The 20,575-nt window shown below is 42.0% G+C and overlaps 1 protein-coding gene across 1 annotated transcript in view; it reads left to right on the top strand.

The window, feature by feature from the left end:
- The window catches only part of USP4 (ubiquitin specific peptidase 4 (proto-oncogene)), a gene marked incomplete at its 5' end in the record, with an annotated part of 34,883 nt that overhangs the window by 11,784 nt on the left and 2,524 nt on the right, over positions 1 to 20,575 (top strand). The window contains 14 exons of the mRNA XM_009072760.1: positions 1 to 4; positions 79 to 80; positions 609 to 726; positions 1,929 to 2,102; positions 2,744 to 2,902; positions 4,186 to 4,410; positions 5,163 to 5,246; positions 6,010 to 6,104; positions 16,206 to 16,397; positions 16,943 to 17,031; positions 17,995 to 18,210; positions 18,289 to 18,359; positions 18,953 to 19,068; positions 20,205 to 20,354. The exon at positions 1 to 4 is cut by the window's left edge and continues 144 nt beyond it. Coding sequence (XP_009071008.1) covers positions 1 to 4; positions 79 to 80; positions 609 to 726; positions 1,929 to 2,102; positions 2,744 to 2,902; positions 4,186 to 4,410; positions 5,163 to 5,246; positions 6,010 to 6,104; positions 16,206 to 16,397; positions 16,943 to 17,031; positions 17,995 to 18,210; positions 18,289 to 18,359; positions 18,953 to 19,068; positions 20,205 to 20,354 — 1,695 coding nt within the window. The remainder of the gene's footprint in view (positions 5 to 78; positions 81 to 608; positions 727 to 1,928; positions 2,103 to 2,743; positions 2,903 to 4,185; positions 4,411 to 5,162; positions 5,247 to 6,009; positions 6,105 to 16,205; positions 16,398 to 16,942; positions 17,032 to 17,994; positions 18,211 to 18,288; positions 18,360 to 18,952; positions 19,069 to 20,204; positions 20,355 to 20,575) is intronic.

Genomic DNA, 20,575 nt, shown 5'->3' with positions numbered 1-20,575 from the left:
GAATGTTCTTTTTGTTTCTCAGAATAATCCCATGCATCCTTGCCTGTGTAGAAGAGGAGTGTGATGGTGCCCTATGAGGGGTTTTACTACTCTTGTGTACCTTTTTATCAAACTCTGCTCTTCGAAATCACCGAGTTGTGCTGTTCCTTGCTCACTTCTAAAGCAGTGCATGTTTCAGAGCTTACTAACTGCTAGAGCATTGCCTGATTTTGAGGGAGTTGGGGGATTATATTCTTTTCTCCATCTGCCCTTGTGGTAGAAGCCTTTCCAGGTACAGATCATTATTTTCTTCTTATTTCTTACAGTGTATTCTATAGACTCGTGCTGCATTAGAATAGGGTGTTGTGTACTTCTAGACAGAGGAAATTAACATGTTATGAGACATAAATTAATAATAGACTGTGTAAAGATTAATGTTTCCAAAGTTAGCACATATCCTTCATGTTCCTGGCATTCAGTATTAGCCACTATGAAGCAGTAGAAACACATAGCCTGGTTAAACAATTGAATTAAACAGTTTTTTGACTTGTATTTGATGTGACTTTTAGTTAGTATTGAGACTTGATAAACTAATTGTGGATTTCACTGTGTTGTCTTTTTTTTTCTAGAGGTTCTGGGTTTGTCTGTAACTCTTACAACTGCAGAGACAGTGCTTCCCTGTCACAACCTGGACTCTGTGGGCTCAGTAACCTTGGAAACACCTGCTTCATGAATTCTGCATTGCAGGTAAGAATTGGAAAGAGCCCTCTTCAGAATTAAATAAGAGATCAGTCTCAGAGATTTGGGATTAAAACATGTGAAAAGGATGTTTCAGTGTGATTCAGTGAGGAGAGTCTACCTCCAAAAACCCCATAAAACTAAAACAACTCAAAGAAAACAATGGGTTCATATTTACTTTGTGTTATGCATAGCACGTTAGTGCTATAAAACACTATAAAACAGGGCCTGGATCTGAAACATGTGGCTCCTCAACAGGCTGGGGGGGAAGTCATACTAAAACATGCCTGACTGTAACATAAGGTCCCAGCACTGAGCTCTGCCAAAAATGGGCTGACGTGGAGGATGTTTGGACTTGTGTGGGCTGTGCAGGCACCATGAGCAGGTCACTGCCTGCAGCTCTGGGTCCGTGTTTGAAGATTCTTCTAAAAATAAGATTTTGAAAAGCCCCAGGAAGGGTTCAGGGTTATTGTGTGGAGTGTTAAGGTTGTAGCAGTTATGTAAAGCTAATAATTATTTATGTACTTTTTAAACTCAATCTCTTAGATTTATTCGGTTCATTTTGAACAAAGCAGAGCCTTGCTAGGGATAGTTTTTTGCTAAGAAATGCAAACAAAATTTAAGCCAAATTGTATGAACTTTGATTTAAGCAATGGGCAAATTTCTAGTGTGGCATAAGTGCTGTGAAATTACTTCAGTCATCCTGTGGTAGCTTTGAAAGCTAGAACAGATCTTAAAATAGCTGTAATACATTATGCATGTGGTATTCAGGATGCCACAATAAACCTGGACTGCCTCACTTTTTTGTTCAACATGACTTTATTTTCAGTTGTATCACAGTAACCTTAAACCACTTTATATTTTCTTGGACTTTGTATCTGAGACAACTTTTTAAATTATTTTTTATTGTCAAAGCAACTTAATCTAAACACACTTCAGTTTAATTTACCATGCAAACTATTCATGTTAAGGACCAATGACTTTCTTTCTTGTGTTTATCATTAGGCTTTTATAGACATCAGTCTTTCAAATGCTAATTTCTGCCTTAAGTTTTGCTTCTTTTTTTTTTCCACTAAATATATACTCAAATTCAGTCTGACCAGTTTTGTTAACTCAGTACATGTTCTGATGTGAAAGTTTGGTTTGTTATTTCACTGTCACACAGATTTATTGCCCTATGCAGTAAATTCATTTTCTTAATGCTTTTTCAGTGTCTGAGCAATACTCCTCCTCTGACTGACTACTTCCTGGAAGATAAATATGAAGCTGAAATAAATCAGAACAACCCACTGGGGATGAGAGGAGAAATTGCAGAAGCCTATGCAGAGCTCATTAAACAGATGTGGTCTGGGAGGCAGTCTCACGTGGCCCCACGTATGTTTAAAGTAAGTATGTCATGTTCTTGCAGCAAAGCTCTGTGACAGAAGGAACAATGAAAGATATTGTGCCTGACACATTTTAGTGTTATGAAAGCAGTAAGGGCAGAATTGCTTCAGTGTTGATTCATGTTTTGTGTAAATGCTTTTCAGGGTACAGGGAGGAGCAGTGAGGAGTGTCATTCCTTGGAACTGGTTACTGGTTTTAATATTCCTTAGTAAATGACCTCCCAGCCTGAGACCTGTTCACAGATGCATCAGAATGATCTTTGCTATAAAACTAGGTGAGGTCATGTGAATTGCCAGCTGTGAACTTTGGTCAGTGAGAAGAGGTGTGCAAGTTATAAATCTACAAAATGAAGTTAGGAAGTGGAGAGCAAAATGCATCCCCTTGTCGATAACATTGTTTGTTGCTGTAATGTTCCCAGTGCTTCAGTGTGAAGAGCTGCTTTCAGCTGAAATACTGAAAGTAGTTGGGAAAATTATTCTAGTACACTTTCATGCCATAGCATCCTCTTAGCCATGGCCTACTGCTAACATAAGGTAGAAGGGAGTTGATCTCTGGAAAAACCAAGACCTGAGAGTTTTTGTTCTTGTCTTTTACATGTAGATACTGCTCATCTTCCCTCACTTTTGCCTTTGTGTTTCAGACACAGGTTGGCCGATTTGCTCCTCAGTTTTCAGGATACCAGCAACAAGATTCCCAGGAGCTCTTGGCTTTTCTTCTAGATGGTTTGCATGAGGATTTGAACAGAGTGAAGAAGAAGCCCTACTTGGAGCTGAAGGATGCCAATGGCAGACCTGATTTGGTATGGTGCCTTTTACTTGAGGGTAGTGCTTCCCATGTCGTTTAGTTGGGTTCTGTGACACTTCCTGGCCTTCCTGCCCACAGGACACACAAACATCCTCCTTACAAACCAGTGTACCTGGGAGGGGAGAACCCAGTCCTGCTTTATGGCCTGTCTGACTCTCATGATACCTCATGTAATGTTGCTGTTGCTTTGCCTCCCAGCAGAATGCCTGTTGTTGTACTGGTGTGCAGGAAGATGTGCTTGTTGCACAATCCTGATATGGTTCTGCAGTAGAAAGGAAGGAAGTTTGCCTTGGGGCATAACAGCTACCTAAGAGTTGGCTGTAGTTACTGTAACCTTTTCTCATGACTTCTCAGGCCTACCTTCTTCCTCCAGGTAGACTGAGTAGCAGCCTTTGGCATCAGATTGAGGAGAGTGCTTGCTGTGCAGGCTCTTGTACCTGCACATGGGCTGGAGTGGGACTGGGAACATTTTGACATGGCAGTGCCAGGGGCATCCCTCCAGTAAGGGTCTGGACACATGCCCTGGACACAGGGTTGTAGGCAACTATTCCAGTGTCCCACTGCTAGACAGCAGAGTGTCACATGAAATGAGCTTTCAGGTCAGACTCATGTGCACCTTCACGACCTCTGGACAAAGGTAATCTGTGAGCTGGGTCTAACCCCAGGCTGAGTAGGGTGTGTGAAGCACTGGTCAAAACAAGGAGAGAACCAGGGTGTGAGTGACTTGGTACAAACATGCACCTGCATGAATTCCTAGGTTTTGGTGAACAACCTGCATCTTCTTAAGGGACTGGACTTGATTTTCTTTCTTTCTGATGCCATGGGACTGGGTAAACTGATATTAGAGCAGCTTTACATTTTATTTTATTGAAATTTGCATTTAAACACCCTTGAGCTTTGGTCCACGGGCAGCAGCCTGTTCCCCATGGAGGAGAGTGCAGTGTATGTGCTCAGCAGCTCACTGTTCTGAAGAGCTGTGTGTGTCCTGTCACTGCCCCTCAGCTCCACTCATGCTTCTGGTGTTGTGTGCACCAAGGAGTACCTGATGAGGTGGCTCAGCTAAAATAAATGTGTTAAATTTGACTCAATGCAAGGCCTTAGTTTCACTGAGAAGAAATCCCAGGGTCTTGTGCTGGACACACTGGTAGACCTCCTTTTCTGTGAAATTTACCTGTCAGTATCAATTTTCTGAGTTTTCTTTGATCCCAGTCCTCACCAGGCTATGGGAGTCTTAGCAAGAAATAGCTTCTAATGCTTTTATTTTTCTTATTTTTATAGGAGGTGGCAAAAGAGGCCTGGGAGAATCATAGGCTGAGGAATGATTCCATCATTGTGGATATTTTTCATGGTCTTTTCAAGTCCACCCTTGTTTGTCCCAAATGCTCCAAAGTTTCAGTGACCTTTGATCCCTTCTGCTACTTAACCCTCCCACTGCCTCTGAGGAGAGATCGGCTCATGGAAGTTACCCTGGTGTATGCAGACCCACAGCACAGACCTGTCCAGGTGAGGCATGTTGAAGACACAAACTTCAGTAAGTCATCTGAGTCCTTCTCTTAGGTTTTAAAGTTGACACTTTTCAACTTTAAGGACACTGATGTTCACTTTTCAGTGAGGTAGGATGGGGTTTTTAATGTGAAAACTGGAAATTGAGCATGGGACGTCAAGTGGCTTTGTTAAATCTCAGCTCATGAGACTAGGGTAGTGGGCCAGCTGGAAGTGGCTTAGCTGTTCCTGTGGTGAGATTACCTGTGTGATATGCTGCTCCCTGAAAGCACTAATGTGTTTGCATTGTCATGTTTACCCTGTGTTACCTTGGAAAATGTAAGGATGGAACTTACCTAAATGGGTAAGGGCTCTTAATTTCAAACAGAAATGAAGAGCAGTCCCTCTTGGAAAATGACTTGTTTTAAAACCTGCATGATAGACTGATTCTAAACCACCACCAGCCCCCCCATTTTATTTTCCAGTGGGCCTGTGGCTGGGCAAACACTTCCCTAAAGTAACCTTGTCCTTGCCATGCATGTCAAGACCAGCACAAGATCTGGGAGGCCCAAGCAGGGTGACTAGATGCCTTGATGCATCATTTGTTGCCTCCAAATCCCTGTTTGTGAGGTAGAGCTGAGATCCAGGAGACCCTGAAGTGTGTAGCTGTGTCCTTAACTTGAGCAGAACTCCTATAGATTAAAGGTTTTATTTCCATTTTCCTGCCTGGTTTGGTTTTCCTGCTGTAAACATGATGTTATCTCTGCTCCTAGTTCCGGGTCGTGGTGCCAATGATGGGAGCTGTCTCGGATCTGTGCGAATCACTTTCCAAACTCTCTGGTGTTCCTGCAGAAAATGTAAGGATAAATGCAGACAGTAATTTTGATACTGTTTGTTCTTCTTGAAGCATCTTGGTGGCTTAGCTGTTAGATGGGTGATAAGCTGAACTTAGTGGAATAATGACAAAACCCTAACATGTTAAAATGCTGTTCTTTGTGAAATGGAAAATATGCATGAAACAATCTGTGTTTATCCTGATAGTTCCATTGCAGTGGAGAGGTTTAAGAGAAGGGACCCTCACCCCCAACATTTCTGATAGTGTAGTTTTTTAGTACTGAGAGATGTTCAGTGTCTGTTTTGGGACCACCTCTTTTTGAGCATCTTTTTAATAACAAAGGGGTCAGGTTAGTATTTTCAAACGGAATGAATGCAGTTGGAGGGGTATTTTTGGGATGCCAGTGTAGCACTGCAGTTTATTTCAGTTAATTACAAACAGGAGTGATCTGTGCCTGAAATCCTAGCCTGGTGCCACTTTGATGTTGGGATCTGTGCTGTTGTTTGCACCAGGCTGACCTGCAGCTGTTGGGAGTTGCATCTGCTCATGTAGTATGACTGTAATATGTAATATCAGTCTGTTAATTGCTTTGTTTTTCTGACCCACCTTAACAAATACAGCTGAGGAGCTGTTGGTTGCTGTCATAGGTGACAGCACTGTTGTTGGTGTGCTGGAAGTTCTGATAAAGAACAGGAATAAACTGCTGCTTGAATTTAAAGGTAGTTTGCCTAAATTTATGTAAGCTTTTGCTATAATGTCTTTGCAAATATCACTTGCTGTTCTAGATGGTGGTGGCAGACGTGTATAATCACCGATTCCACAAAATCTTCCAAATGGATGAAGGTTTAAATCATATCATGCCAAAAGACGACATCTTTGTGTGAGTAAAGTGGGAAGATGCCACAGTGTGAAGAATACTGCAAAACATTCCCTTTGGTTTCAGGCTGTAAAACCTGATCCTCCTCCCTCCCCAAACCTAAGCCTCGCTGTAGATCTCTTGTATGACTTAGCAGTAATGCAGCACTGCTCCTAGGAGCAGGTCAGTATGGGCACTGTTTTGTGTTTTTCTAATGCAGAGGAGGTCATAGCCTTTGGGTAATAATGAATTCTTAGTTTGGTTTGTGTTCTGCAGTTTAGAACTTTTCTACAAGCCTATTTCAGAGATAATAACCTATGTCTGGATTACAGTTATGCTCTCACTGGCATTTGCAGACCAGCTCAAGCTTATTGTTCTTATGTTCCATATCAGCCAAAAGCCTTGGAGCTGTTACTAGGGTAGCATGAAGTCCGAGCTGTTGTACTCTGCCTTTCCAAAAACTGTTGTAGTAGTTAGAGCACCCAGCTGACCATCACTGGGGGTTCTTGGTAGGCTCTTGACTGGTGCTTAAAAATATTTGTATCTTGACTGTGGTTGTGAGGGACTTCAGCAAAGCTGAGGATCGGGTTGTTCTTGGTGTTCTACATATGTTGTGGATGAGGTGTCTCCAGTCATCTCTGAAATCCAGTGAGGAGAGCAAGAGCCTCTCTGAGTCCTCTCTCAGAGGAACACAGATGTGTTCCTCTATTGCAGCTGGAAATTGAAAAAGTTAGCACATTAGAGGCAAAATGGACCTTGAGGCTCACAACTGAACCTGGGGCTGAAAGGTCAAATCCAGCCCTCCATCACAGGTCCAGTCCTCCTCATGTGAGAACATTCCAGTGCAAGAATGTTGCTTCTATAAAATCCTTGGGTCAGTGTGAAGACCTGCACCAGCATACTCTGGTGCAGTGTGTACCTTTCACTGGGTGGGATGCTGTGACTTACTGCTTGGTGCTCTTTTGTCCTGCTGTCAGTGTTGACCTCATTGCTGAGATGCAGTGTGGGAGTTTTTGAAAGTTCTTGTCCTGTTGTTGTTGTCTTCAGTAGCTATAAAGGTGTGGCTAGTCAGAATGCCTGGGTGTGAAATCTGTTTGGGAGGCTGTTGTAAGGTGTTAGTTTGTAAGTCTGTGTGTCTGCAAAGCCAGTGAAACACTGTAAAACAAGAAGCAAGATATTACAATGGTAATTGCAAAAAACCCTCCACTTTCATGCAGGCATAACATGTTGCATATCCCTCCACAGAAAACAACTATGTCTGAATCAGATCTGCTCTGGGGTGTGGGGGAAGCATGAGCTGAACTGCAGCTCCAAGTGTATTTTCCTTTGCAGTTGCCACTTCCTTTTATGCACAGGGCAACTGTGAATGAGGTGATGCTGTGAGTCATAGAGAACTGACCTGGGTTAAAAATAACCCTCCAAGGAAGAGAAGAGGTAGCAGGAGGAAGTTTTGCTAATCCTGTTTTTCCATGTACGCTCTCCAAGATCTTTTCAGCACTGTAGGGCAGCCAGGCACCAGGGCAAGAGTTAGGAGAAAGCTGCTCATAGAAACTCCATTTATTGGGTGATGCTGCCAGGAAAAAGATATGTAAAGTAATATTCTAACTACAGCTAAACCCCAGCATTCTTTTGAAAGGAAGTCTTGTCTCAAAAATGTAACAGAGAAACACTTGTTCATAAAGAGCAAAAGTTGTTTAAAGGAAAATGCATAATTACTTCTAGTGTGGACAATCTACCTACCTTGTCTGATTATAGCAAGTCTGCTGTAAGGTGTTCTAAAGTTTAATTAAATCCTTCAAGAAATGGTAATAGTGTAAAAGTTCTTAAATTCCATTCTGTTTCCATCTGTTCAGGTCTGCTGGAGTGGCGGTGAAAGGAGGGATTGAGTTGGGATCAGTCAGGGTCAGTCTTCAATTTGGGATTGAAGTGGTTGATTCTTGAGTGATTTTTTAGGGATTGTTTTTCCTTTTGCTGTTCCCTCGTAGAGCCTGAGCTGAGCAGGCTGTGAGAATGTAGTGGCACTGACAGAAATGTTGAAAATTGTCCCTGAAAGGACTTGCTTGTATTTAGGTTTCTGGTTCCTTGTGCTCTTGCAAACTGACAACACTAAGGATGTGCTGAAGGCTTTTTGCTTGTTTTGTTGCGGCATATTTTATGTGTTTCTATTCTTTGCAAGAAATTTTGATTTTTCTTCAGTTTCTCTTCGAAGGAAATGTTTTTAATTTTTCTTTTTATTTACCCCTTGGTCTGAGGAATCCTTTGAGATCTCTGTGAATTCCATTAAGTTGAAACTGGCTTACGTAAGGTTTTTCCAGGCTTTCTAAATCTTAGTTTAAAATGGTGACGATTGTCTGAGTTGCTTTTAGAGGGGTAATACTATCTATTTGGACTTGGTACATCAAGTGCATAACAGCGAAAGTAATGTGAATATTTTACTGATTTCTAAACTTCTTTTCCATTGGGGAATGTACCTGTAGCCATGGAGGTGCATCTCTGCCTTCTGCTTCTTCCAGAAAGGATGTGACAGTCAGATGAGGATTTGCAGGTATGACTTGTTGCTGGGGAATGTGGCAGTGGTGGTTGTATTTCAGATTGCTGGTAATTTCAGGAGTTTGATATCCCAGCGACTTACTTACCTCCATACAGGCAGATATCTCACTGATCATTAAGTGTAGGAATAAATAATGCTATAAAAGTCAAGTCTTTCAGAATCTTTCACCTTTAAAGAACAAACTTGCTTCCACTTGAAGCCTTGAGAAACATTTCCCCAAAGTCAGTGAAGGAGAGTTACTTACTAAAATGCATTTTTTTCTTCTGATTTTAAATGAAGGCCAATTCTTTAGTGAAGTGACAGGAAAAGACTTGTTCCTTGTGACTTGAAGGATGGCTCTGTATGGCTGCATAGTTCACACAGTGTAGAGCTTGGAACAGATGCTCTTGTCCTGACTGGTGATGTAGCTGTGTGGTGTATAACTGGTGACACTGAGTAATGTCTCTCTCTCCTGTTCCTGAAAGAAAACTGCCTTTGTATCAATTAATGAAGGGGAACAGCTGCCTCTTATTAGACAGTGCAACTGTGTAAGGTTTTACAGTGTGTGCTGGTTTGAGCTGAAGTAGAGTTAAGTTTCTTCACAGAGGCTAATATGGGGCTATGTTTGGATTTTGTGCAGAACACAGAGTTGATAATGCAGAGATGTTTTTGTTATTGCTGAGCAGAGCTCACACAGAGCCAAGGCCTTTGCTGCTTTCCGTACTGCCACACTGGCAAGGAAGTGGGGGATGCATGGGAGATTGGGAGGAGACACAGCTGGGACAGGTGACCCAAACTGACCAAAGGGATATTCCATACCATAGGACATCATGCTCAGTATATAAGGTGGGAGGAAGAAGGAGGAAGGGGGGACATCTGGAGTGATGGTGTTTGTCTTCCCACGGAACGGTTATGCATGATGGGCCCTGCTCTCCTGGAGATGCTGAACACCTCCTGTCTTTGGGAAGCAGTGAATTAATTCCTTGTTTTGCTTTGCTTGTGTGTGCAGCTTTTGCTTTCTCTATTAAACCGTCTTTATCTCAACCCATGAGCTTTTGTAGCTTTTACCCTTCTGATTCGCTCCCCCATCCAGTTGGCAGGGGAGTGAGTGAGAGGCTGCGTGGTTCTTGGCTGCTGGCTGGGGTCAAACCATGACAACAGTGACAGTATTTTCACCCAGAATTCACAGTTGAAATAAATAATCTAAAAGACTCAATAAATCTTGTTTGTTTGCACTACATTTGTACTGGATATTGCCACGAAACAAACTTTTCAGAACACTTTCTAAAGTGTTGGGCTGACAAGATTGCAGTTGCTTTATAAGGAAGGAAGAGACTCTGTGGAAGCTGCTTGCCTACCATGTTTTGAAAACTTAATTTTTCCTAAGGTTTATTTGAATCACTTAATGGCTTTGTGTGGTAAGACTAAAACATATCAGCTTCTAGTCAAGGAAAACAGAAGTTACAGAAAAGGTGAGGTTTTTAATGGCATTACTTATGTTACAAATCAGATGGTAAAACTGCATCATTGTGCTCAGTGCAGCCATGTCAGCTCTCAGGTGGGAAAAACTAACTGGAGAGAGATTATCTGGTAATCATGGTACCTTCTGCAGGGTGTGTGCTTGGGTACTAAATGTTGACCTAGATGTGTTTAAAGTTGATATATAATATGCAGCCTGGGATGTGACTGAGGACCATCAGTTAATTGTTTATGTTTAAGAAAGAGATGTTTTCTGGAATCAAAGTGTCTCTTGTATTTAAATTAGCATGATACTCACTGTCACATGTACTTGAACTCATTGTTAATTCATGTTTTATTGATTTATATACTCCTATATATTTATGTATTCATCATACGTTCTTATTTTCCAGTAATATCCAGTGGCAAAACTTCTCTGCTGACAAACTGTAATGTGTACATCTCACTCCTTGTTTTAAGTAATTGAAGTTAGATGCAAAGTTTCTTTAACTGGCTAAAAAACAAAGTGCTAAGAAGTAGTGACTCAAACCAGAGTGAAATCAGTGCAGCACACTCAGAAATAGATTTCTTGTGTATTTTCCCCAAACTTATGTGTACATTCCCCAAACTTGTATTTTAAAATTACAGATGGCTCAGTGGGTCCTATTGGTTTTTGAGGTGTTTTCCTGAAGGATTTAGCTGCCCAGTCTTTGAATTTGAGTGTGCTTACAGGTCTTTATTTGTTCCTCCCTGGTAACCACACTGGATTCAGAGAGAAGCTGTGATCAGCTGGAGACCACACCTTTCCATGCTACTGCTTAAATCATCTTTTAAGGGTGTAACAGTTTCCTCACCTGAAATGTTCTCCTCCCTTCCACTGGCAGAAGCAAACCAAGGCTGTGTTAGTAATCCTCTGTGGTTGGTTGCTGGACTCTGAGAACGCAAAGAATGAGTGTAGTGATAGGAGGAGTACAAGGCCCTCAGGCTCTGATTTCATGAGCAGCTGCCATCCAATTGTTCCTTTGTTCCTTGCTTTCCTTGTCCCCCTCTAAACGGGACATTGCTCAGAGTCCATCATGTCTTCCACCTGTGACCACGTGTGTGTGTGTGTGTGTCTGTCTGTCTGTCTGTCTTCCGTAACAGAAATCAGCTGTTTCAATGGTTCTGAAGATTTAGGGTCTGGTTGTAACTTAAACTGGCAGTTCTTGCCTTCTCTGTGTTTCTTAGCATCACCTTAAGTTGTCTCAGGATTGAAAAATTTAAATATAGATGCCAGTTTCTCAGTATTTTTGCAGGTTTGCTTTGCTGAAAGCAGGAGTCAGACCTGGGTCTGCATGTGACAACAGTAAACCTGTGGCTTGACAGACTTCTGGCTGTGCACTGTCCAGCTGGAACACGTCTCAATTCAGAATTCAAAGACTAACACTGCAGGAGATCTGTGCCCCTCGGGGATGTGATTTGAGAAAAAATAAAGTCAGTACCTTTGCACTGGTGTCTTGATTTTGACACCAAAAGTCTCAGCTTTTGGTTTATGCCTCTCTTGGTTTGTTAATGACCAGAACATCAGTTTCTATGAAATGCCTTAATTCTAAGTGTCACTGAGCAGGAACTCTCACAGCACATTGCAGAGGGAGTAGTGCAGTTGGAATGGGCCTTGGCTTTTCTCTGTTGGCTTGACAGAGGACACAGAATGCAGGCACAGATACTATAGTCCAGACTGTGCTGTTGAAAAACATTTGTGAAATGTGCAGTATGTGGGATGTATGGAATATTGAGCTTGCACCTGTTTTAGGTTATTTCAGTGATTTGTTTTTTGTTTGATTGGTTTTTTCCTGTTTTTTTTCCCCTGTTTTCACCATATGGTTATGAGGGAAGACACATTCAGTCTTCTGATTTTTATAGGACATCGTGAGACATGTGAATTTTTATGACTCACGAAAGTGGTGGGAAATGCTGGATGAATGGGAATTGGGGCAAGAATTAGACTCCATTTGGAATATAAACTGCATGGACTGTAATACGGGAAAAAAAGGTGCCCTGGATGGCTAAGATACTTTTTCCCTTTGACATGCTCAATTTCTGGCTTATCAGTTCTTCTGGTGCCTTATCCAATCTGTTGTGTTCTCTGACAGTAAAACTTTCAAAAATAGGAACTGCAGATATTACTGAGCTTCTTGATGTTTAAGTGACTTCAGGTAACTCTCAGATGCATCCCAAAATGAACCTGGCTCATTTTACACAAAAGGACATGTTCTTCTCTAGGTCACCTGAAAGGGGAGGAGAATTTGGGGCTGGAATTCTCCAAGTCCATTTTTTCTCAGGGCTTTGCAGTGATCTCTTTCTCATCATGACAGGCTTGGAAATGTCGGGTAGTCCTGGTGCAAGATGTGTTAATGTTGAGCAGCAGAGAAGAGGTGAGATGCTCACAGAAATGGTAGAAGCCTTGAAGCAAGATCACTGGCACAGCATGCAAGGGCAGTGCAGCTGGAGAACAGTGGGAACAGCTCAGTTCTCATACCATTGGAAATGATGCTCTTGAGGCATGTTGTGCTGTGGAAGGACAGGGAGCTCTGTGGCAGTGATCAGAGATCTCTCATGTAAAGGTGGTCTGCAAATCAATTTGATGACATTAGTTCAGTGTTTGTGCTGAATGCTCTCATTCCCCAGGCTAAGCAGAGAACAGCATTCCAGCACACAACCCAAACACTGCTATTTCTTTTCCTTAGGTCCTGGGAAGTCCATCCCCACTAGGACCTCCGGCTCCCGCTCCAATGTAACCCCCACACATGCACCATGCTGGTGATATCCCATCACCCAGGGATCCTGCTGGAGCTTGGAGCCGGCCTACAAGGGGTCAGGTAAGTACTCTTGAAAACAAACTCCATGGCCCATTCCAAGAGTTACACTTTTAGTATTTCTTCTTGGTTCTTTAGAACCAAGAAGAAAAATGTTTTGCTGGATAAACTAGATGCTGCTGTTCTCTTAGCCTGGCTAATGGGGCATATTATATAATATGTGTTGTTTACATTGATAAAAGTTTTACAAATTGATTTGCAGGTCACCTTTAACTATAAAAGTGCATATTTGAGTAGGATATATTTAGTTTGCCATATATACCATGTTTTCCACCTTCTCTTACAATATTCTGTGTGTTATGTTTAGATGAGCTCTTGGTCTTGAAAAAACATGACAGGTTGCAGAAATACCAGGTTTGTTAGTGTGACTGGGGCTACAGTAGTTATTGAACTGAGTTAATTAGGTCAGCAAGCCAGCTAGTCTGGTAGTTTTGTATGAAACATTTGAGCTGTGTGAGACCTTGTAGCAGGCTGACCTAGAAGTTTGTTCACACTTGCTGAAATTGGGATTTTCTCGTTTGAAATGAGGGTTTGTGTCCTTTTCCATAACAAACTTGTATTTTTTTAGTCTTAGTGAAAACTGTTCCTGGTTGAACTCCCTCATTGTTTTTAATCTTACTCCTCTGCAAGACTAGCAAAATCCTGTGACTGCCTTGTACAGGGCAAGAAACCCATTGTCTAAAAAAGTTGCATTTGTAGTCTCTTACCTCATACTTTACTTGTTTGTGTGTGTTCTGGTATTACAAAAGAAAATAGACAGATTAGGAGATTCTAAAGACTCTAAGAAGATCCAAATATGTGCTGCAGTTTCTCCCAGTTCTCTTCCAGTCCTCTGTTTATTCTTATTGTCTGTTTTTGGGCCTACTGTGATTTCACAGTGGCATCTCTGGGTGGATGTGCAGTAGTAACCCTGTTCAGACAGATGTGTTTGTCAGCTTCTGTAATGGTATTTTTTTCCTGCCCTTCTCCATTCTCTTACAAAATAGACTTCTTGGTTGTTGCTGCAGACTGACTTGTGATCCACATAGTGTTCTGTCACTGGAGGTAATATCAATGATTCTGGCACTTAGGAGGGAATGTTTCAGTAACATACAACCTATATATTAGCCTGGTGTTTAGCTCAGAGAATTTTTTTGTTTTCAGTGCCCTTTCACATAGCTCTGCCTGGTCTGTTGTAGCTTTCCATGTTCCTGTGTACTTGTTAGACTTCAGTATGCAAGTTACCTACTTCATTACTCACTACTTCCTTTCTGAATTGTAACCACCTGAAGCCTTTATAAAGCTGAGAGGCTGCTCAAGTCCTACCCTATGGCTTAGTAGTTTTCTGGCACTTTTCAGAGTTGTCATGAATTATAAAGGCAACCAACCAATATCTAGCAGTATGGTAGCAGCTGAGCTAATGTCTCTGACTTGTAAAACCATGTTGTGTAGTCTGGAATAGCATCATCATTATATTCTATTATTTCATTTAAGTGGCAAGATACAGAATTATGGTGCATTTTCCAGTAATTCCCAGTATCAGCTCTATAGCATTCCTTAAACTGTGCATGAAGTACTTTATCTTAGATTTTTAGATCTTGGTTCTTATATGTCTGACTCTAGTACTAGTATGTAAAAGCTGCTCTGAGGTGGAGTGGGTAGAGGGGCACCTGAGTAACCAAATCTGTTATGTTTTGGTGAGAAGTGTGTGAGATGCCGTTTTGCAGAGTGCTGTGGGTGCAGCACTGCTGCTGTGTGAGGGGTGACTCCTGCCTGTGGTAACAGCTTTTCCTCTCTGTCCCATCTGCTCTGTCACATGGGCTTCACTCAGGTGCATGAGGAGGGATGTGAATGGGGGCTGCATCAATTGCTGCTTGAAGAGCAGAGTGTAGGTGCTGTGAGCAGCAGTCACAGGAGTGTGGTGTACTGATCTGTTAGAGGAGTCCAGCTGAAGAGTCTTGTAGCACTTGGAGTTAATTGTAGATGATCTTCTGGGACTGAGTATGGCCTTTTGTTATTTAAACATTACTCAGTAAAATAATTCACTTCTTTGTGGTGCTGTTTCTCAGGAAACTCTAAAAGGTGTGAACTGTATGCAGTGCTGGTGTCCAGCTGAATAGCATCAACAGCCTAGAAAACCACAACAGCCATTGGTGTTGGACTGTCTTGTGCTGACTCTGAGCTCTTGTGCTTTTGGTGGGCTGGGGCTCTCTGGCAGGATGTTTTTCTTCTTGTATTCTACTGACTCAGTCAAGCCTCAAGCTGGGATCCCTCTTTGTTTTAAGTAGGATGGAGCAGAACTGCAACAAGTCATTCTCTTCCCTGTTCTACAAGGGCATTCTGATCACAGTAATAAAACATTCCAGTGTACACAGGATTCTAATGAACACAGGAATAAAATATTCTGAAACAGGAATAAAAATGTTTCTTGGCTCTTGAGAGAGGGGAAGTGGCTTGTCTAATATAAGAGAGCTGTTAAGACTTTGGTGCATTCAGATATGTGATTGTGGTCCTGGTCATTATGCTTAGTGACATCTTTTATGAAATCTTTCTTTCTCTTTCAGTTTTAAGGTAATTCTGGGACAGGTGACTCAGCAAATTAAAGATCATTGTGACTTGGCATTCTCCTGAAAATGAATCTTTTGTAATGAATAGCCCTGAAGCAAACAGTGTGATAATGTTGGACCATGTGGTTTCTTTTGACTCTGACACCTGCAAACACCTCATTTGCTGTTTCACCCAGGACACAAGCTGCACCTCACTCCTGGCTGTTCTCCCAAGCTGTTTGTTGTCTTCCAGAATTTTTCTTGTTTGTTTACTGTCCTTGGATTTTTCTGTGAAGCAGATGTTTCCAAACTCTTAGTTTTCTGAAACATTAGCTGCTCAGTGATGTGACCTCAGGCTGTTAAACTGTATGAGAGGCTGGGAGAGTGCAAGACCCAAGGTATCAAAAAGAGGATTTCTTTGTCCAGGGGGAACAAACACTGTCAAAGGGATTTCAAGGCACATTTAGTATTTTTCACTGATGTCATGATCTGATTGAAGCACCATGTAGTTGTCAGGGTAGTGTCTTGAGAGGTGAGTGGCAGTAGGGGTTTGAATTAGGATTACAGAGGGAATGTGGCAGTTGAGTCAGTGCCAGGTGTGCACCCTGTGCCACTGTGAGCCATGGGGAGTGTTCAGGAGCATGAAGAATGAGTACAACCTAGTGGAGAGTCTTGTTGGTCTGAGTTCATATTGGTTCTACTTGCTGTGCTTCTTGGCAGTAGAAATAACTCAAGGAAATACCTGTCTTTCAAACAGGTATGAAGTCTGCAAGCCAAGTGAGGACAGCTCGGAGTACGTTACTCTCTCCATTTACTTTCGGGAAAAGACAATGAGGCAATCCAGCAACACTTCAGGGACTGTACTCTTTGGTCAGCCACTGCTGATATCTGTGCCAAAGCACAAGCTCACTGTGGATCACCTGTACAGTGTGGTTTTGGAGCAGATCAGGTAAGTCATGTCTGTACCTTTGAATCCTATGCCAAGCTCTAGAGATCAGTTGTTCAGTTACACTGTTACCAGATACTTGTTAAAAGGAAGAATTTCCCTTGATTTATGTGGGCTATATAAACCAGGATTTGCATTGCATTTTGTGTCTGGAGGCCCCAGGGATGTTTCAAGGTTCTCGTTTTGGGGGCTCTGTAAAAGGTACTGCTGGTGGTGGTTAGAAGAGCAGCTATTTGCTCAGTGTTAACAAAACAGGTCAGGAGCAGAACTCAGGGCATGTTTTCAGGGCTCTCAGAGGGGGCCACCATAACTTGTTTTTGTCTTTTCCATCTATTGCCAGTAAAACTTGGAACAAGCAGTGAGGGCAGAGATCTACTGAATTGTTTGTCTCATTCTGAAGGCTCTTGACCTGTAAATGCTGCTGCACAGATTGGGTTCTAGTTTGCTGAGGGGGATTGGGCAGCAAGAACTGATGATGGAGAGGGATACTGGTGTTCTCATGTACAGCTTCAGTATGGTTGTGTGACAAACATATCCCCTCTCTTTAGCCGCTATGTGAAACTCCCTTTGGCAGAAGAATACTCTCCACCCTGCCCAGACAGAGGAACCTGCAATGGCTCCAATGGTGTGGTTGAAGGTAAAGTCCTTTCAAAATTGCCTGGAAGCTTTTCAGCACTTCAAGCTTTTTGTTAGCTTTTTATTTGGTTTGTGCTGTGTGTATTTGGCTTAAGCTCTAGCAGATTGTTTCCTGACCATGATTAAGCCACACTATTGCATAGGAGTTCTGTGTGGTGTAGTGAGAATTCTTGTAGACCATTAGCCTTCCAAGGGAGGTCAGATGTTGGTAAGCAGGAGCTGGAGATCAAGGTGTGGTATGCATTCATCCTAACCAATGATAGGGAAGTCCTTGCTTACCTGTGAGGTGTTCAAGCACCTCCCTCCAGAGGCAACTCCTTTCTTGATATATCCTTTGGTGATGCAAACTGGCCAGTTAGGTCACAAAGACAAGTTGTGGAGAAATAAAGTGTACGTGGTATTTTCTGTTGGAGGATCTAGGGTCATGAGGTCTCATTTCTAGGTTAGGTGCTTACTGGGAAGCTTTTAACGCCAATGGGAAATTCATGTTTCCCTTTCCTCTTTGAAATGATTCACTTGTTTAGCTCTGAAGGTAACAGCTGGAATAAGTCAGTAGGGGAAAAATCTGCCCATTTTTCCTTAAGAATGAAAACTTTCCTGGAGACTTTCATATTTCCTTCTGTAAAGACATCCAACTGCAATGTTGCTGATTTTCTCTTGGAGATGTCTCTTCTGTGTTGTCAGAAGGTGTCATTGTTAACCTGCTATGAACTGAGCACTCTCCAGCTTGTCTGATTCTAAGATAAAGTACAGCACATTACCTGGTGTGTGCTAAAGGGAGAAAACACAACTTCAGATGGAATGGTTGGCAAGCAGAGGTTTCTTTTTCTGTGTTACCTTTTCATTGCTTTCTGAATGATCAGTGTGTGTTGTACAGGCTGATGGACACAGCTGTCCATGGGAGGTGTCAGGCTAAAGTTTTGCTGAAGCCCTTTAATATTGTGCTTGTTTTAAATTCTGCCAGGTGACATTGAAGAGATGGAGCATCAGGATGGTGGAGAGGATGGCAAGGAAAAGCTGGCAGAAGTTGATCCCTGCCACTCTGAGGGCTGTATGCAGGTGGAGTCAGCAAGAGACCTGCAGCCTTGCAAGAAACAGCATTTCACTTTTAGCCTTGTGAATTCCTCTGGGACCTCTGAGATAAACTCCATTGTTGAAGGAAAAATCTTAAAACTGAATGGTAATGATTTTCTTGCTATCTCTCTTTATTCCTCCTTCTCCTTAGACTTTTGCAATAAATGTTTCTTCTTTCTTGTAGCTTTTTCTGCACTTGCAATTGACTGGGATTCTGATACACGGAGGCTACTTTATGATGAACAGGAGGCACAGGTTGTAATATGCTCTTTTCATAAAGAATCTATATGTAAACTTGCATGGTACTTAAAAGGTGACAGTAAGTGGTGAAATGTAGGTGTAGCTCCTTCAAAAAAACTGAAGTCACTGGCATGGGATGTGTTGACTCCAAATCTATTAGTGGTAAAGTCTATAGGTCTGTAATTGCTGACCTGTTTCCAATGTGTTCTGGAAAGCAGACCTTTTAATTTCAAACCTAAGTAGTCTAGTTCATAGTCCCGTTACAAATCAGAACTCAAAAGAAACCTGAAACCAAATTCATAGAGCTTAGCAGAAAACTCAGGATTCTTTTTTGTGAGAGTTCTGCTGGATCATCTTTTGTAATAGCATAAGCTGTTCTTGCTGTCTTGATAAAAGCCCCAAACCCACCATCTTTGGAGTAAGGACATACTGTATTTTCTCATATGGACAGTTTGGAATACAAGAAAGGAGTGGAAGCTTGAGATGATTGTCGGGGTGGGGAAAGAGGGGCAGAAATAGTCAGCATGGGGAAGGTGAGCGTGTTCCTTTTTGTGATGTCAAGGATTGCAGAGTACATGGAATTGAATAAAGCATGCATCTCTCACTAGGCATTTGAAAAACATGGAAGCATGTTACAGCCACAGAAGAAGAAGGCTGTAGTAGCCCTCAGAGACTGCATTGAGCTCTTCACTACTATGGAAACACTTGGTGAACATGACCCATGGTAAGAGCCTCTGCCTGACATGTTTATCGTAAAATGCCAGAACAAATGTGGACAAATAATGTCCACATTATTTGTCATGGAATTCTGATAATTTCCCAGGTCTGTTCTTATGTCTTCATCTCTCAGAGTTCTGTCAGATCTGTGCTAAGTCATTGATTCCATAGGCTGGTGACATGAATTAATAAAAGGGATTTGTTTCCTGCTTTTATTGCAAAAAAAAAAAAAAAAAAAGTGCCAGTGGGCATGGAGCTTCCAAAGATCAGGATACTGTCAATTCCCAGGCATACATCTGTCTTCCAGATGGCGTCAGAGAAAGCAGTTGTGGTAATAAAGAGTTAAAGTATGTGGCTACCTTAGCATTTAATCCTCTATTATTTCTGTCTTGAACCCATCCTGACCTGCTCCCAGTTCTGCCAAAAGTCCCTAGTCCAGAGGGGCTAGATACAGCAGATCTCAAGTGACCAAAATGTGGTTACCATATGTGCAGAGGATCTTTGGAAGTTGTGTGCTGGCTGTGTGAGAACGTAACTTCTGCTGCAGTAGGGAATTGTTTACTATTAATTTCCAATTACATGCTAGGGATGCGTTTGCAACTGTGACCTGTTTGAGAAGGATAAAACAGAGAAGTAATGGGATCTTTAAACTTCCTTTTTTTCTCATCTATGTACAGTGTCCATTTAATTAATTTGCCATAAGACAAGTTGTGTGCTGGCTGTGTGAGAACGTAACTTCTGCTGCAGTAGGGAATTGTTTACTATTAATTTCCAATTACATGCTAGGGATGCGTTTGCAACTGTGACCTGTTTGAGAAGGATAAAACAGAGAAGTAATGGGATCTTTAAACTTCCTTTTTTTCTCATCTATGTACAGTGTCCATTTAATTAATTTGCCATAAGACGCTTTGCCTATGTACAGTGTCCATTTAATTAATTTGCTGTAAGATGTTTTGCCTATAAAGCGAAAGCAAGTTGCAGTTTGCAAATCTCTGAGTCAGTGTGTTCACCTGCATATTTCACAGCCAAATGCCTTATGTAAGGCAGGGACTGTGCTGTGCTGGTGAGGCATCTTTCATGGAAGGCCAGAAGCTCTTCTTTTAACGTGGTCATTCATTTCCTTATTTGTTACTTCTTCCTCAGGTACTGCCCGAACTGTAAGAAACACCAACAGGCTACGAAGAAGTTTGACTTGTGGTCTTTGCCCAGGATTTTGGTGGTGCATTTAAAACGCTTCTCCTACAGCAGATACTGGAGGGATAAACTTGACACTGTTGTGGAATTCCCTATCAGGTAGGATGCTTCCCTCAAGCTGAGAAGAGCTGGAAGAAGCTGATCAAGAAAAATTTACTTTTGATGTTTCTGTTGGCTAGGCTTGTTGTCAAAGCTGTAACTGGGACAGCTGTCTTCTGGGTTTGAATGGCAAGACAACAGGCATGAGTTGAGTTGGTTAGTTTTTTGGGGGTTGGTTTTAAGCTTGTACACATCTCATTGAACACTGGGTATGGTTTCTT

The sequence above is a fragment of the Acanthisitta chloris genome, unplaced genomic scaffold (genome assembly GCF_000695815.1).
Source record: "Acanthisitta chloris isolate BGI_N310 unplaced genomic scaffold, ASM69581v1 scaffold25984, whole genome shotgun sequence".
In the NCBI taxonomy this organism is placed as follows: Eukaryota; Metazoa; Chordata; class Aves; order Passeriformes; family Acanthisittidae; genus Acanthisitta; species Acanthisitta chloris.
Note: the sequence above shows the minus strand (reverse complement) of the source record. Positions and strands in the feature narration are given on the sequence as shown.